Source organism: Mus caroli, unplaced genomic scaffold (assembly GCF_978045245.1).
Source record: "Mus caroli unplaced genomic scaffold, Mus_caroli_1 scaffold_5, whole genome shotgun sequence".
Classification (NCBI taxonomy): domain Eukaryota; kingdom Metazoa; phylum Chordata; class Mammalia; order Rodentia; family Muridae; genus Mus; species Mus caroli.
This window is the reverse complement of record NW_028227260.1, coordinates 139,106,213-139,124,920: the sequence shown is the minus strand read 5'-3', so window position 1 is coordinate 139,124,920 and position 18,708 is coordinate 139,106,213. Positions and strand designations below refer to the sequence as shown.

At 43.7% G+C, this 18,708-nt stretch overlaps 1 protein-coding gene across 1 annotated transcript in view; it reads left to right on the top strand.

The window, feature by feature from the left end:
* Positions 1-7,892: 7,892 nt before the first annotated feature.
* Positions 7,893-18,708, top strand: part of Chst7 (carbohydrate sulfotransferase 7) — a 41,200-nt gene continuing 30,384 nt past the window's right edge. The window contains exon 1 of the mRNA XM_021153947.2: positions 7,893-9,542. Within this exon, the coding sequence (XP_021009606.1) occupies positions 8,050-9,504 (1,455 nt within the window). The 5' untranslated portion in view covers positions 7,893-8,049 and the 3' untranslated portion in view covers positions 9,505-9,542. The remainder of the gene's footprint in view (positions 9,543-18,708) is intronic.

Genomic DNA, 18,708 nt, shown 5'->3' with positions numbered 1-18,708 from the left:
CCAAGGCTGTATATTCTGTGATATACAGATTTCAAAACAAAATTTTAGTAGCATCATTTTTTTGTGTTGTTGTTTAATCTGGAGATCTTCCTCTATCAAATCTGATCCTTATTCCTCTGGAAGGTGGAGAGACACTAATCACCTTCTCTAAAAATGCAAAGACAAAACCTTTCTCCCAAATCAGCAGATCCTTGAGCCAGTTACCAGAAAAACCTTTATTTTGACGTCTTTCCCAGAGGAATAATATAACCATAAAACTCAACATCACACCCATTTTGAATAATAAAACAATTCAAAACAAATGAAGTAAACTAAAATACTGTATGTGCCTATTCTTTAGGCCTTTCCTATTTTGCTATGCAGGATAATAACCCAAAATTCCCGTGGAGCCCATATTAGACAGAATTTGAGTATCCTGTAAGGCATATTAAAGCAATATATCTTTATACCATCTTAAAACAATTGATTCATATTTCTATCTATACCTGCTTATAAACAGACAGCTAGTCAAAGCAGGATTTAAATGTGGAGCCCACATTAGACAGAATTTGAGTATCCTGTGAGACTTACTAGAACAATATATTTTTATACCATCTTTAAGGCAATTAATTCAAACTTTCACTAACATCTGCCTATAGGAAGCCAGTAGCTTTTACTTGTAAAGCTGTCTGCCTAGAGCAGCCATCTTGTTATACCATCTATCTGTTTGACTCTCTGCCTGGAGTCCAAGACATTAATTTTATTAATACTTGTTATAATATCTACCTGTTGAGCTCTCTACCTGGAGCTACAGAAATTTATTAATTAATACCTGTTATAGTAAGTAATTATCTCTGTTGTCTCTGCTTGGAGTCAGTGACTAATTTTCCCTGCTGCCTGGTTCACATTCCCTGCTGCCACATGGAGTGCCATCACTCACTAAACCTACCCACCCAAACTTCAGAGAACTGGTAAGCTCCCTTCCCCACTGGTCAGTGTAAATGTCCCTTGGTCCCAGGGGAGCGTTGTTGAGCTCAGAGCAACCCCTGTGCTGTCCTTGAGGATGAAGACATTCAGTCTTTATGACTAGTCTTTTCATTGACCCTCATTCTAGGACCTTAATCCTTTGGTGACCTCTACCCTCAGAATCAGTTTTTGTGACCCTTCCCTCTCAGGTTCTTGCAGCCATAGAAAAGACTTCTAAGCTTAGGTGGAACACTTTTTCCTGTAAGTCTGGGATTCATATTTAGCTGCTAGTGTCTGCATGAAGACCAGGTATATCTAAACCTGACTGGTTTGTTTGTTTATTAGTTATTGAATTTTTTTCTCTGGATGCAGGTAGGAACATTTTTAATAACTTCCACACCCAAAGGATAGGTTTGTAGGTCTAATTAACAATACACAGGAAGCAATAGCTCTACATGGCCACTTAACTGACACTTTTAAAACAGGTTTCTCATTAACAATCCATGAGCTTTCCCCTCCCTCCTCATTCTTCTCTTATTGCTCTGCTCTTGGTCCACTCCCGGTTCTTTTTCATCGCATCAGGGGAAGCAGCTATCACCACCACCACCACCACCACCACCACCACCACCACCACCACCTCCACCACCTCCACCACCCCACACGCTTCCACACTCTGCCTGGGATTTTGTTGTGCCAAGACACTTCTTTCCTGAGGCCATCTGCCCCTGCTCCCCACTATCCCACTCTCCTACTCTCTTACACTCTGCTCAGGACTTCTGCAACACACTTTTGCCCCACTCTTCCCTTACTTTCTCTCCAGTGTCTCCTGTATAAGCCCTCCTCATTCTCTCTCAGTCCCTACCTGCTCAACTCTACCATCCTGCATTTCATGGTAGAGCTCTCACTTGCAACACCTGAGCAGGGTTGTTAAGAGACTAGGAGAAAGTTGCAGCAACACCAGCTCTTGCCCTGTCTCCCATACTTGTCCAAGTTCCCATAGATGTGTCCCCAGGCCACTGTCAGCCACCCTACTGTCTAAGCTACTCTGTGGCACAGGTTGGGAAGTGAGCCTGTGCTCCTACCCACTCAGTCCATGGCAACAGGCCTGAACCCTCCCAGACACACTTGCATGGACCCCACTCCATGGTCTCATGCTACCCCTATCAGCCCTCCAATTTCTTTCCATTCTGGTCCACATCAACTCTAAGCAAAGTGTACACTAGACAAAACTCTACCATTTGTCTCTTTCTGTGTGTATCTCTTCATGTGGTTTTCTCTGCTGATACAACCTGTCAAAGTCATTTAACAATTAAGAGAAGGTTTTCATTCTATCCTGCCTTAGTAAATAAAGATTTTTAAACAATAAAAGGTTAAAGATCACTGCCTTAAATATATGTTTAGCCTTAATTTTGCTACTGTCCTTAAGTTATAATGTACTCTATTGGCTAGATACATTCTCAAACAAGTAATTAAACAAACACAGGTTGCTTAACTCAGATATGCTCAATAGATACTGCTCTCTCATAACCTTGTCAGAAAACTGCTAAGTATAATAATGTTTCAGCTTATGACAGACAGACTCTCAAAGCCTGACAGTTACCCCCCAAAGTCTCCGATAAGATAATGGACACAGTGACAAGACTGCCTGGATTGTGGTATGATGACCACTGAAAAACACCACCATTGCCTTGCCCACTGCCAGGGCTTGGTCTACACTATGGACAAAACAGGATACCCTGAGAGTCAAATGTTTCATATTACCTAAGTCAAGGTGGGTCATTTCTCATTTCACACTTATCTACTCCACAGGGGGGGAAAAAAAGCTTTTCATCTTCTGGGATTGACAGCCAGACTGACTCTGCCCGAGTTGCCATGGAGATCACAGGGACCTTGGAACTGTTTAGGTAGTGGACCATAGAGCAAACTCTGTCATTTTAATACATGACTCCTAGATTATAATTTATTCTTCCCCAGATTTCTGACTATATTGACAGCTAAGGTAACTGTAGCTTGACAGCTATAAAACAGACCTAGAATGATCGTGGGAAGTTGAGGGAGAGGGAGATGTGGGGGGCAGGGGAAAGGAAATAGGGGGAGGCAGTATCAGGAACTGGAGGGAATGTGAGAGAGGTACAGAGGGTCAGGAGATTGAACAAAAATATGTAACACAGGGCATGAGGAACTGGGGATAGCCACTGGAAGATACCAGACACTGGAGAAACGTGAGACTCTCAGGACCCAATGGGGATGACTTTATATTTTATTTAGCTGGAATATGCAGAGAAGAGGGAGATAGAACCTGTAGAGCTCACCTCCAGTAGATAGGCATAGCACCTGGTCTAGGGATGTGGCTGTCTATCTCAAAGTTTTAACCTAGAAATGATCCTGTCCAGAGGAAGAACAGGGACAAAAAAGTGGAACAGAGACTGAAGGACTTTCTGGGGACTGCCCCACCTGGAGATCTATTGTGTCTGCAGACACCAAACCCCACACTGTTGCTGTGGTCAAGAGGTGCTTGCTGACAGGAACCTGGTGTGGTGGTTCTGTGGGAGGTCTGGCCAGCAACTGACCAATACAGATGTAGATACTTGGAGCCAACCATCAGACTGAGCTCAGGAAACCCGGTGGGGGAGCTGGTGGAAGGATTAGAGGAATAGTGGGGATTTCAACCCCATAGGAAGAACAACATAGACATGCTGGACCACCAGTGCTCCCAAGGACTAGATGACCAACCAAGGAGTGTACTGGGAGGGATCCATGGCTCCAGATACATATTTAGCAGAGGAAGGCCTTGCCTGACAGCATAGGAGAGGAGGCCCTTAGTCCAGTGGATGTTTGATGCCCCATTGTGGGGGGATGCTGAAGAGGTGGGGAGGGAGAGTATGGTTGGGAGGGGGAGGGGGAGGGGGAGTGTATTGTGGAGCATCCTCATACAGGCAAAGGGGAGTGGGGAGAGGACAGATGTGGGATAGGATGAGGGGTTGGTGCAGGGTAACCAGAAAGTGGGATATCATTTGAGATGTAAACAATGGAATAATTAATAAATTTTTAAAAATTAAAAATAATCAGACCTAGTCCCTTATCCTAAGGTAATTTGCAACTATATTAGCTCATTAATAAATTCATTAACTACCTAAGACTGCCAGGTTTCTCACAGACTTCACGATAAAGGATACACAAGTTCAGATGTAAGTTTTCACAGATGTAACCTGTTACTTCCTTACGTTAACTCAGTTTCCAGTCACTAAATGCTCCCCTTCTTATGCCATTGTCCTAACATTAACCAATAGAGTTCATATAAATTACCCTAACTCTAATAAAACATTCTACTATGTGATCCAACTGTATAAACACAAGTTCAAATTTTAAATTCTCTTTGATTGTCTTAAAGTGTTTCTTGTGCTGAATCTACACTATAAGATATGCTCAAATGTAAGTTTCCCTTGGTTGCCTTTTAACTATAGACTTAATGTGGTTTTCTTGCTAAACTATATGATCAACTATAATATTCACAAGGTCAATGTTTTGAGTTTTCTTTGTTCCGCAACTATACATTTAAAATTGTTTCTCTTTATGCTAAATTTATACATATTCAGTCCCCTAGACAGAAGAAAAAAGCCCTTCTTGCTCCTTCTGCTCCATGAAAAGGTTTTGTTTTCCCTAAGCTCATCTTAAAGACTGTTAATGTTAACAAATTTATCTCCTTTGTAAATTTATAAGCTACAGGAAACCCATTCAAAACTACCTCTCATGGACCAAATAGACTCCATCCAAATAAGCACATCTACCTACTCCAGAGGGTAGAATTCATCTCCTGTGCCCTGAAATTGGGAATTACCTCACCCACAACCACCAAGACCTAAGGGTTTCAAATGTACTTCCAAATGTACACCTAAGAAAAAAAATGTTCCCTCCCAAACGTACTTAACTTCATTCTCTACCTATAGTGTGTGTGTGTGTGTGTGTGTGTGTGTGTGTGTTTGTGTGTTTGTGTGTGTGTGTGTGAGTGTTCAGCATCTTTTCAAGTCCAGGCATTTAATTCATCCAGGAGAGCTCCAAAGAAGTCACCCCCAGATGCTCCAATCTCCTCTCATAGATGCAGATGTTTCTACTGGACCTGCTCTTTCCTATCTATCCACAGATGGTTCCACAGACCCTAGACAGCAGGGAAAGAGCCAACTCTCCTAAGGCAGGACCACATCCCATTACCCATTTTCTTAGGTTTCCTAGAGACATGTCACCCCAAAGTCAGCAGGAAGTAGCTAAGGATCACAGTGACGACCCTATTCCTGCTCCACCATTGCCTTTTTCAAATTTTTCCTTTTTTAATTAAACCAAAACAGGGTAATGTTGGCATTTAGTCCAGGCTCTGCCCCACAGTTACCAGGCAATATCCAGGTGTGCCTGACTCATTATAAAAGGAGCTACTTGCCCCATCCTCTCTCTCTTTCTCTCCTGCCCTTGCTAACCCTTACCCTCTTTTCCCTCTCTTCCCATTCCCCTCCCCCTTCCACATGCTCATGACCAGCCTCTACTACTCTATTCTCTTGCTCTGCCTTTCTCTGTTCCTACTACTCTCTCAGCTACCCTCCCCCATGCCGTGAATAAACTCTATTCTATACTATACCAATGTACAGCTGGTACCTCAGAGGAGGAAGGGATATCTCACTATGGGCCCACAGAGGCACACAACTATCTATCTATCAACTGAGCTGTGACCCAGGTCCCTCTCCCATCTCAGAGTTAGTGTTGGAAGACAAAGCCAAAAGGGACAGTTGGAGGAGGATAATTGTATTTTTATTGTCTCCATTACTGGGCTTGAGGTTTTTATAACTAACAACAGAAGTTATTTACATTCTGCTCAGCCATATATTTCGCCCCAAGTGAGCCCAGAGCAACCTTTTTTGTTTAAAAAAGGAAAAGGAAAAATATAACGGAAGCTATGAATTTTATGTTGCAAAATAGTATCCTTGCTACAAAGGAGATTAATACGTAAGTGAGTGAATATTACTGATGAAAAATGAAGAGGTTCAACATGATTTCTTCTGACAAAAAATGTAGCAAGTAATGACACTGTTGGGAAAGGAGTGCAGGGGTAACCCTGGTTGGAGAAGAGCAGAGAATTTTGAATAGTCCTAGAGGCTTGAGATTTGGAATTGACAGGATGTCTGAGGTTAATGGTGTTAAATTTCTCTTGGTGTAAACATGTCCTTTATGGAACGTTTTGCAATTGTGTTTGTGGGTTTGGGAAAGAATGGCTTTTCTAGGGGAGTAATGAATGACAGAAGGCAAGGAAGTTTAGTTTATTGCCATGAGTGTTATTAAAATAATGGCACAGGACCAGTAAGATGGCTCAGTGAGGGCACTTGCCCAGAGCTGATCCTAACAACCTGAGTTCAATCGCCAGTCTCCAGGACATGCAAGATGAGAGAAGAGAACCAACTCCCTCATGTTGTCCTCTGACCTCCATACATGTGCACACACACAGGCACACATGCACGCACACACACACACACATGAATATAATTTGAGAGAGAGAGAGAGAGAGAGAGAGAGAGAGAGAGAGAGAGAGAGAGAGAGAATTGCCCATAGTCTTTTAGATGAACATGAAGATTTGAGAAAAATGTAAAGGGAGTGGGCAAGGTGGTTCAGAAATAAAGAATATATATACAAGGGTCTGGAAAGTAAGAGAATTGTAGACAAGAAACAATGATTGACAAATACAAAATAAATAGTATTCATATATAAGGAATACAAGAGAAGGGCTGGAGAATTAGCTCAGTGATTAAGACCACTTACTGGAGACCCAAGTTTGGTTTGCAACACCTATAGCTCTGATTACACCCATCTGCAACTCTTGTTTCTGGTGATCCAGTGCCCTCTTCTGGATTCTGCTGGGACTGCACGCACATGTACCCTCCCATGCATGATCAAAAATAAAATCAGTTTTCAAAATTAAGTTATAAATATCTGAAAATGAATTTAAAACTCCTATTTATATTATCATCAATAAGAGTAAGATATTTGGGGACATGTTTAATAAAAAGGATGTAATGCTTGTATACTGCAAACCCACAGAGTGTGGGATGGACATGATCAAAATACATTGTATGTATCCATGATTTCTCAAGGAATAAATTAAGAGCTGAAAAAAAAAACAAAAAGAAACAATGATTGACAAATGGGGAAGCATTGGTGAAGAGAAGATCAAAGATCTTTACAGATGCTCGCATTTTTCCAGTCTGAACTCGGTGGAGATTTGCTTTCCATCTTTTGTTAAGTTTTCCACACCTTCCTCAGGGTGGCTGATTGTTCTCCTTTCCCTGCTCTCCACTCACTTGAAACAGAGGAAAGCAGAACATTTTCGATGCTCTTTCAACTTTTAATAATTTTAAGCTTAATCTGCCTCTTGGATTTCCCATTACCTTTTCATCTGTCAGGACCAGGTCCAAGTCTCTGTGTGCCAAAGTATGGATAGAATGTAGCAACTCCCACTCTGGCGCTGATCCAGGCACTGAGTGTAGATGCTGGCAGTCAGTCATTTACTTGGGACCAGGATGGCAAGGCAGAGGGCCAAAACAGGAAGAAAAAAAAAAGTGTCATTCTCCAGGTGGGGAATCATGTCCAGTCACTGGATGCCTTCTGTACACATTGTGACCCTCCCTTGCCTGAAGTTGGTTGGTTAGCAAACTTGAATTCGTTTTGAAGGAGTTAGGGAAAGGTGGAGTACACTCAGTGCACCCCAGAGGGTGTCCCTGCCCTGTGGCAGCCCTGTCCAGCTCTAGCCCGGCATTGAGCAAACCCAAGAGCAGAGCGTAAGTGGGCGGGGAGAAGCTTCGGGTACCATGGGCAGGGCCTGCAGCTGCTGAACCGGCCAATGAGCGCTCTCAAGAGGCTGAGCCAAGAAGGAGGCTGAGAGTGCCGCCACCACTGCCTCCCAAGTTTCCTGTGGTGGATACACCGCCCGGCTGCTCCACTCCACTCCACCCAGCATTGAGGGAGACCCGAAGAGGCCGGAGCCGAGGACTTTGGGCTGGGTTTTCTGGACAGAACCAGCAGGCGCCTACTCTGCTCTGGGTGGGGAGAGTGGGGATTCGGTGAACTATGAAGGGCCGGCGGCGGCGGCGCCGAGAGTACTGCAAGTTCACGCTGCTCTTGGCTCTGTACACGCTTCTGCTACTTCTTGTCCCCTCTGTACTGGACAGCCACAGCGAGCAGGACAAGGGCAGGCACTGCCCCGGCCTGCAGCGCAGCTTGGGTGTGTGGAGCCTGGAGGCGGCGGCGGCCAGGGAACGTGAGCAGGGCGCTGAGGTGCGGTCCCTGGCCGAAGGAAACCCGGATCGATCCCCCGGGTCCCCCAGCAACCTCAGCGCCTTTGGTGAGGCGGTGACCCAGGAAAAGCAACACATCTATGTGCATGCCACCTGGCGCACCGGCTCGTCCTTCTTGGGCGAACTCTTCAACCAGCACCCGGACGTTTTCTACTTGTACGAGCCCATGTGGCATCTGTGGCAGGCACTGTATCCGGGCGACGCGGAGAGCCTGCAGGGCGCACTAAGAGACATGCTGCGCTCCCTCTTCCGCTGTGATTTCTCTGTGCTGCGCCTGTACGCGCAGCCTGGGGACCCTGGGGAGCGAGCACCGGACTCGGCCAACCTCACCACGGCCATGCTTTTCCGCTGGCGGACCAACAAGGTCATCTGCTCGCCGCCTTTGTGCCCCGCCGCGCCCCGGGCACGCGCGGACGTGGGCCTCGTCGAGGACAAAGCCTGCGAAAGTACCTGCCCGCCCGTGTCGCTCCGCGCCCTGGAGGCCGAGTGCCGCAAGTACCCGGTGGTGGTCATCAAAGACGTGCGGCTGCTGGACCTGGGAGTGCTGGTCCCTTTGCTGCGTGACCCAGGCCTCAACCTGAAGGTGGTGCAGCTCTTCCGAGACCCTCGGGCCGTGCACAACTCGCGCCTCAAGTCGAGGCACGGACTGCTGCGTGAAAGCATCCAGGTGCTGCGCACACGCCAGAGGAGTGAGCACTTTCACCGGGTGCTGCTGGCGCATGGAGTGGATGCCCGTCCAGGAGGCCAGGCCCGGGCTCTGCCCTCGGCGCCACGCGCTGATTTCTTCTTAACCAGCGCGCTTGAGGTGATCTGCGAAGCGTGGCTTCGCGACCTGCTATTCACCCGCGGCGCGCCCGCCTGGCTGAGGCGTCGCTACCTGCGGCTGCGTTATGAGGACCTGGTGTGGCAGCCCCAAGCCCAGCTTCGCCGCCTGCTGCGCTTCTCTGGGTTGCGGACACTCGCCGCGCTTGATGCCTTCGCATTCAATATGACGCGCGGCTCGGCCTACGGCGCCGATCGTCCCTTCCACTTGTCTGCGCGGGACGCCCGAGAAGCTGTGCACGCCTGGCGCGAGCGTCTGAGCCAAGAGCAGGTGCGCCAAGTGGAAACTGCCTGCGCCCCTGCCATGCGTCTGCTTGCCTACCCTCGCAGTGGGGACGAACGCGACAGGAAGACCGTCAGGGAAGGGGAGACACCACTGGAGACCAAGGCCAATTGGGCTGTGTAATACCCTGATCCCTGAACCCTGCCCTGGGGCGTATTCAGGTAAGGTGGCACAGTATAAGGAATAGTATTTCGGGAGGGGGATCCTGAAACAACCAGCGGGGTTGGGGGAGGGGAGTTGGAGGGTGGTTAGAGGGGCCAGTGCTGTCCTGAATCGCAAGCTGTCAGATCACATCCAAGATCATGTCTTGTTTGGTAGATTTGAGGTGCTTCACTGAGTTCATTCCTTACATTCTCAGAGGAGGTCTTGGAAGTGAGAGAAGTTGTGTAAAGGTAGCTGAAGCAGCCTCCAGGTCTACTCTCCCAGCCCCCTTTATAAGGCATCTAAAGTTCAAAGCCCGTAGAGAAAGTCTAAAGCAACCCAGTGCAACTTGAGAAAGGTAACTAACATGGAGTGGAATATAGGGTTTAGGAAGTCCTTCCAGGCATATGCCTGTTTATCCAGTGGGACAGCTTTTTGCCATGATGTCTGCTGTCAAAAGAAAAGCAAAAACAAGGTGTTGTGAAAAAGTTTGAATTTTTGCTCCTATTTATCCTCAATTTTTCTGTCTGATATTTCTTTGTCTCTCTTCTTCTACAGCTCCAGGGCTCTCCTCCTGGGTACTAAGCACACAGGCACAGTAAAGCAGTTATTGCAACAGTTTCTCCACATTTGTGTGTTTCCAACCCTATTACAAACAAGTAGAACTGACATTCCTTTCCCCTGGCTTCGTGTGCCCTTTTCCCTTTTCTCTTCCCCTCTCTCAGAGGCTGGCTGCTGTTTGCAGGATATCTGACCACAGGTCACAAAAGCTGCTTGATCAGCTTCCTCTGGTGCTCTAAGAAGGCTGGGCTGGGTTTTCCCCAACTTCATCATGGCATTTTTTTTTTTTTGATAGATGGAGCTTTACGCTGGCAGTTAACAATTTGTCAAGTAAACCCCTCTTTTTTGCCATTTTCTATAAAGTGGTTGCTAAAATGGCCTCAAAAAGGCTCTCTATATATGTGTCCAGTATTGAGTTAACAGATGGCGTGTAACACTGGGCCAAGGGAAGACTGTTCTGCATGATGCTCACCATAGGAATCTAGTCAGTGGCATGGGAATGCATTTCCCCAAACACTGTGAATTGGAAGAGTGCCTGCTGCCTTCTGTACAGTGCAGACCGGAGGAGGAAGAAAAGCATTGCAGGAAGGCCGGAAGTGACTTAAGTTTCCATTCATTATTTTATAGTGTAATTCAGTATTCCCTGGGGATGGACTGGAGGGACAAAGGTTGAAGATGTTAATTAAGATGGATTTTTTTTTTTCTTTTTTTGGTTAGTAGAGTGGTTTGGGGAAGCTGGCTAATTGAATTTGCTTCTCCCAGTAATCAAATCAGTTTTTGTAATTGCTAGGAAGTCTGTCTTCTTTCCTGATTTTCATAGAGAAGGAAAGTAAGACACAGGGTGACTCCTCGTCTTAACAGAAACATCATATTATCTGCTAAGCCATATTTACGTAGGAAACATAGTGGTTCCTAACTCACCATCACAGACTTCAAGACACTCATCTCCTGGTCAAAAGCTGTAGCATTTTATGGTTTTAAGACATGAGAATCTCCTAGAAATTTTGTTCCACAGCCTTCTCCCAATTTGTTCCAACACACTATATGATGCCTGAGGCAGGGTGATAGAGAGGGTGTAGAGGACTTTGTACCCTAGGAAGTGCAAATGGGTGTGGGTGACAGTGACTATGGGCAAAGATGGTGGTGCTGCTGTTTGAAAGGCTTGTGCAGCTTCTCTCTAGGGCTGCAGGCACATCTAAGTAGAAGTTTTAGGCTCTAGTAAACTTTAGTGGCTGAGCTCTTCCTTCTGCATTGGACACTTAGGATCAATATATGGATATATTAAAATGTTTGTACTCTTGGCTCCTAGGAAGATAAATCTTGTTATTAAACTCTTTCTCAGAACCCACCACCTATTAGCTGACTTCCTTCTCACTGGCTAAAACTAGCTCACATGGCTTGCCCTATGCCAATAATTGCATAAGGGGATGGATGCATTTTGAGTGTCTCATAAGAGCAGTTCTCAGTGCTGGGTGAAAGTTACAGTTGACTTCCCCTAATCTTTAGTGGGTATATTTCTAAGACTCTCAGATAATACATACCTTATATGGACCATGATATTCTCTATTCATAAATATCTGTGAGAAAATGTAATTTATAAATTAAGCATATTGAAAGGTTAACAGCAATAATACAATAGAATAATATAATACAAAATAGTAATGCATTGTAATAAAAATTTCATCAGTGTATTGTTACTGGGCTGCCATAAGGCAGGTAGTGTATATGGTGTGGATCAATGTGAATATGCTGGTGTACTGGCTAGTTTTGTGTCAACTTGACACAGCTGGAGTTATCACAGAGAAAGGAGCTTCAGTTGAGGAAATGCCTCCATGAGATACAACTGTAAGGCATTTTCTCAATTAGTGATCAAAGGGGGAAAGGCCCCTTGTGGGTGGTGCCATCTCTGGCCTGGTAGTCTTGGGTTTTATAAGAGAGCAGGCTGAGCAAGCCAGGGGAGGCAAGCCAGTAAAGAACGTCCCTCCATGGCCTCTCTATCAGCTCCTGCTTTCTGACCTGCTTGAGTTCCAGTCCTGACTTCCTTTGGTGATGAACAGCAGCATGGAAGTGTAAGCCAAATAAACCCTTTCCTCCCCAACTTGCTTCTTGGTCATGATGTTTGTGCAGGAATAGAAACCCTGACTAAGACAGCTGGATAAAGGATGGTTTCCATTTCAGACAGAACACAGCAGAACTTCATGTCAGTTTATCCTGCTACCCAGAGCAACATTGCAAAGCTTATAAATGATTTCTGCAATTTTCTATTAATATTTCTGGACTATGGCTGGCAGTAGGTAATTGGAGCCCAAGAAAAGAAAACTATATGGGAAACTTCTACCACTACTATACATCCAGCTGAGGAGCTTTTAGAAAAATGCCCATACCTAAGTTCTCCCCTGCTCCAGAGATGTTTTGGGAGTAGACTGGTGTTGGAGATAGAACCCATGGTCCTATACAGTCTATAAGCAGGTGCTCTACCATTGAACTTCACCCCAAGCCTAGGAGATCTGATTCATTCACTCGACCATGTGGTCCCCAGACCCAAGCATAGGGGTTTTCAAAACTCTCAAGGTAACTCTACTGTACAGCCCAAACTGCAAACCACTTGGCTTGGATCAAAGATTCATTCCCCGGGTCAGGCCACTTGCATGGGAGCAAGTTCAGAATGGGGAGTCAAGGGCTATTGATAAGCAGCAAAATCTGCCATGTTTTATGTGAAAGAACTTAAATCTATGAAGTTCTTTGCAGATAAAAGGTGTTATTATGGAAGAGGAAATTTCACACATGACTGTTTATCACCTGCATATGCCTTCAGATGTTTTGTTGTCTGTAGCTCCACATCTAAGAGTCTGTCGCTGCACAAACACTACCTACTCCTGAAAAGACTGATACACTGTTCTGTCCTTCTCAGCGTGTCTCCCTTTGCCTTCTACCACGGGGAAGATTCATGATGTCTTAGTTAGGGTTTCTATTGCTGTGATGAAACACCACGACTAAAAGTAAGATGGGAAGGAAAGGGCTTATTTGGTTTACACTTCCACATCACTATTCATCACTGAAGGAAACCACAAGGAACTCAAACAGGACAGGGATCTGGAGGTAGGGGCTGATGTAGACTCCATAGAGAGGTGCTGCTTATTGATTTGTTCTCCATGGCTTGCTCACCTTGCTTCCTTATAGAATCCAGAACCACAAGCCCAGGGGTGGCACCACCCACATCAATCTCTATTTAAGAAAATGCCTTAGCAGCCCAGATCTAATGGTGGAATTTTCTCAATTGAAGTTAACTTCCATTCAAATAACTCTAGCTTGTGTCAGGTTATCATACATACATACATAGCCAGAATACAAGATTTTGTCCAAACTGTCGTGTGTGTGTCCCAGCTTTAAGCATGCTGACCATGTATTCTACCACTGAATTGTTCCCACAATGCCCTAAGATGTTTAAGTCACTTTAGTCTTTGTTCTTGATAGGATCTATGCTGCTGTTGGAAGAAACTAGAGCCAGAGTCCTAATAATAAGGAAACTTTCCCAGGAATCATTCTAAACCAAAGAAATGACAAGCCACCACCAGTTTGGAACTTATTTGATTTAAATCGGTGGGCTGTATCCCAAAGTTTTGTGTGATATTATGTATATTTATCACTGAACTATCTGCCTTTGGCTTAAATGCAGACTACTGAATAACACCCATTTTAGAAACACTGCTTCTATATAGAACTTTTGTTTGCTCTGACTCAAAAGCAAATTAAGCTAAGTACTGTGTTTGAATCATAGGACAGAAAATTAATATGATGGGTTGAGGTGGTGATGGCAGTGTGTATATTTGTGTGCATTTGCAAACACATAGATAGTGATTGTGTATGCACACAAATAGGTGGAAATGAGCATCAGGGTTTCAGTTATACACGGACAATTTTCTAAAATGTACCCATGTCCAAAATCATTATTACCCTATGTGGGTAAGATCTGTGCTTAGTTTTGATTCAGACATTCTGAGTTCTTTCCAGGCTGTCTTCTTAGCAAGACCCCTCAGTTAATGGTGGGTTTGGTGTTTGTTTGGTGGTACTCCTCAAGTCTGGTGAGTGAGACATGGGAGGAAATTGGTTCTGCAAAGTGATGTGTAAGCCAAAAATACTAGCAGCCATTCCTTGATTTCTATGAAGTCAGTTGTTACACTGGGGCATAGGGACCCAGACTTTGGGGTCTGGGTCTCTTGGTTAACATTTGATTAATTTAAAGAGGTTATTTGCTAAGGATGTGGCTTTGTCATCAAGCAATGAAAAACAAAAAGAAAAAACTCTAGAACGACTTAAATGTCCTGCCTACACTATGGCATCAGGAACTAGGTAAATATGTCATAATACATTCTGACAATGAAATACAACATAACCACAGAAAAGGAGATAACATGAAAAGATTACCAAAGCACTAAACGTGAATAAATACAGTTTAGTCTTACTTAAGAGTAAGAAGCCAATATATTTGTTGGCATTTGCATGAAATAAGTCTAGACACATATAGCACAAAAACTACAGTGGTGCTTTGGAATGGTGCTCCATTCTAGGAATGGAGACTGGTGGGTGTTCATACCCTTTTGTGCTGCCAAATTCTTTTTCTTACCTCATGTTTCCATGATTTTTATACATTTGACAGACACTTGTTTTAAAACTAAGGACACATTATTTTAAACCTATGGATGTGTGAGCTTGTTTTATCACCCAAAAGATCAAGCCAAGAAGAGGAAAGAGATAACATGTGTTCAGCAAGGAACTCAGTAAATGCACAGAATCGGCATTTACTGAGTATCACTTCACTTTGGAATCCTTTGGAAATCCTCATTCCACTGATTGTGCTGGGGATGGAACTCAAGGCCTTGCCCAAGCTAGGCAAGCATTTTACCACTGTACCACACACTCCCAGCGCCTTGAATTTTTTAAGGCAGGGTTCAGAGCATTCTCTAAAAGTTTGTTTTTAGTTTGGGCAGAGGTTTCTTCTTTTTCTCATAAATACAAATGCAGTATAAATAACTAGAAGTGGTGCCTTTAAGAGAAAAAAATCATTTAAAAGCAGCTGGGTTAGAATTCTTTAAATATGCCTCTTCTTAGCCTGCTCCCAGCATGAGAATCCCAGAAAGAATGAAACTAAAGACTCACTGGCATTGTTATGTTGCATCTAACATTCTGGTCCAACACGGTGGCTCCCAAGCAAAGCTCAGTTTCTTTCTGTCAGGTCTTCTGGCTCCCCATCCTTAATCTTCCAAATGTAACTGAAGGAACTGAGCCTGCTGAAAGCAGAGTCTCAGGGTGAGTGCAGTATAGCATAAGAACAGTAGAGACTAAGAAACTGTTCTGGCCCAAATTCAAGAACACTGGGAAGTGGTGAATTGTTTGGAAGCTGAACAGGAAGCTGTTTCAATTGGAGAAAAGTTGCAGAGCTCAGTGATGGCTCCAGGAGAATTAGAGTCCCTCAGTTCTGCTCCCTTCCCCTTCCATGGCCAGGCATCAAGCCAACAGCCAGCCTGATATTTCTGCAGCTGGTCTTGTTCATATTAAAGAGCATTCTGCTAGAAGCTAAGAATAAATTAGAGTATTAGCCAGTGGTGAATGTTAAGAACAGAGGGTAAGAGGCTATGAAAGAGAACCATCACATTTGATTTAAGTACTGACTGTAGTCTGAGTCAATAGATCTCCTCTCATGAACTGAACAGGACAGTAAAGACTGCCTTGTAGAATCACACCCTAAAGTAGGCGTGGAGATAGACATATGTTTGCTTATAGATTTGAAACCTTTTCTGTAAAGATGGCCTTACAGCTAGAATGCCAAGGTGCTGGAAAGACAATCTAAGGAAGGCAGTTTGCCAACTGAGGTTCCTCTTCCCAGATAATTATAGCTTGTGTTAAGTAAACAGAAAAACCAAACAAGACATTAGGACGTAATGGTGTTTTCCAAAAATGGCAGGTCTTAGATATAGAAAAACTAATGGGAGTGTGTTTGGCTAAGAAATCCAAATATGTTTATTTAGTTTTGACCACTAGTGCTATTTGTTCATTTAATCACCACTATAGACAACCATAGGCATGATGGAAAATATATTTCAGGCCAAAAATTATACATAAATTTAAATATTATCCATTACAATTGGTTCCACAATTGCTATGTAATGTATCAGGAACGTCACAGATAGGTGTAACTTTTTAATGGATTTTTTTCTACTGTTAAGTCTGGCTATTTATAAAGAAAAACATCAAGCCAATAAAAAAGCCTACAAAAAAAAAGCCTACAAACTTAGCATTTGGATAAAATCTAATCCCATTAGATGCCAAAATCTGTCAATGCTAAAACTCACCTCAAAGGGAACAAGGGGTAGTTTATGTTGGAGCAAACCATATGTGATCCTGGCACCAAACATAGATTCATGCTTATCTCAAGTATCCTATCCCAGTGATAGCAGTTTTATGAAGTTGTCAGTGTCAGAACAACAACAGAACATACAAATCAAATCAATTTCAAGACACATTGGTGGGAATATTGAAGGAGTAGGTTACAGCAAAGAAGGAAAAAATGCTATAGGCCTCAAATGCTCTCTGATAACGTTCTTAGCAGTTGAGTTGGTGGAAGTTAATGGTCTGTTTGTACACTCTAAAACACTGTTACCTCATAGCCTCAGTCTGAATGTTAGCTCAACACCAAACAGGGAGGTACTCAGTGAATGGCTGCTTAAGGGGAGTAAAGGTAACTCTAGGTAACTTGCCTCCTGCTGGGTAGCATTCTGTCTCTCCATCATTACTGAAGTTCTGATCAATTAACTCAGCCTAAAGTGCCTTTAGCACACAGGTGCTGCTTTTTTCCCTTAGAACTTTAGTTCACACCCATGTGGGAACCAAATGGCTACCTGAGTAGGTCTAAAGTCTGGTCGCTTCCCAGACCCATGCCCTCTTAAGCCTTTTCATCCTCAAGTGGTAGCTAGCCAACATCTGCAGGGGGCCCATCTGAATAGATATTATAAAACAGGGGCCCATTCCTTTACCTCAGTTGAGAGCAGCTTTACTCAAAACAGCAACCACATATGCCAATGGAAATGATATCTCAGAACTGTTCAACAAAAGGGAAAAATGTCAAACAGGCAAACTCAGCTCTTTCCCACTTGTATTGTTTTATTTTGTTTTGTTTTGGTTTGGTTTTTTCAGTTTTATTTTTAAAACTAAGGCATAGTGGCTGGGGACTTGGCTGAGTGGCAGAGCATTTGCTTAGCATATGTAAGATTCTGGGTTAAGTCCCAGCTAATAAAAATACATAAAATCATAAGGATTGGGGAACTGAGGAGATAGCTACACATTTAAAAGCTATTGAAGAGGACCCAGATTCAGTTTCAAATACCCACACCAGCTTAATCCACTGTAACTCCAGTTCCAGGGAATTTGATGGCCTTCTTGGGCACTTATGTGCTGCTAATAAAATCATGCAGGCATGTACACATACATTTTCTTTATAAATTTTTAAAACCATAATTGTATGCAACAATCAGTTTTATTAATACCATTTTGGTGTGCATTAATCTGTTCTCCAGCAAGGTGAGAAATTTGAGGAATTTTGAATTGTGGGAGTTAATAATAAGATTTCACGGGCTGGTGAGATGGTTCAGCAGTTAAGAACACTGGCTATTCTTCCAGCGGTCCTGAGTTCAATTCCCAGCAACCACATGGTGGCTCACAACCATCTATAGGAGGAACTGATGTTCTCTTCAGGCAGGCAGATGTATATGCAGCAGTGCACTCATACATTAAATAAATTAAATTGTTTTTTTAAAAAAAGATTTCATTCCACTTTAGTAGAGGACATATAACAGCCATTTAATCTTGGTCTTCGCCTTGGCCAAACCCAGGACTAAAGTGATCAAGTGGACTGAAATTTCACTCTGAATTCCTGCCATGATGGCTACATGGTGGGGAGAGCAAAACCAAGATCTTCTCAGTCATTCTCTCTGAAGCTACCCGGGTCCCTAGCTTTCCCCTAACGTCCACATAAACTTCCCAGGCAAGAGTTTTCTGGTTTGGTTTGATTTGGTTTGGTTTTGACTCAAACCATTTTTTTGCCTGAAAATTTAAAAATTAAATAAAATTAAATAAGGTTGAGACTGGGGTGAACTAGTACAAATATTAACCAGCAATCCTTTGTCACTTCCACTTAATCTCTCCGATTGAAAATCTGGAAATTGAGATTTAAGTTGCTTGAAGTCTGTTTCCGGGAGCTCTGTATGTGTGTGTGTGTGTGTGTATCTGTGTGTGTGTGTGTTTGCACGCGTGTACGTGGGCGCATGTGCACGCATGCCAGCATGTACAAGCATGCACTAGCCTGCATCTATCAGCAAACTAACCATTTCTAATTATGCTTTGTTTCAGAGAGGCAATAGACACCAGTGCTCTCACTTTGTTGGCATTTTGAAAATTATCTTACCACTGCATCTAAGAAAGTCCTTACAACAAAACAACTTAATGGTTCTATTGTCAACATTATCAGTCATTTCCTTTTTCCTTGGCCCAGTAGTTCACTGATTTGAAGCACAAGCAGGAAGGTTAAGAACTGTTAACCTGGGCTGACAGATAAGCCTCAGATGTTAGGGT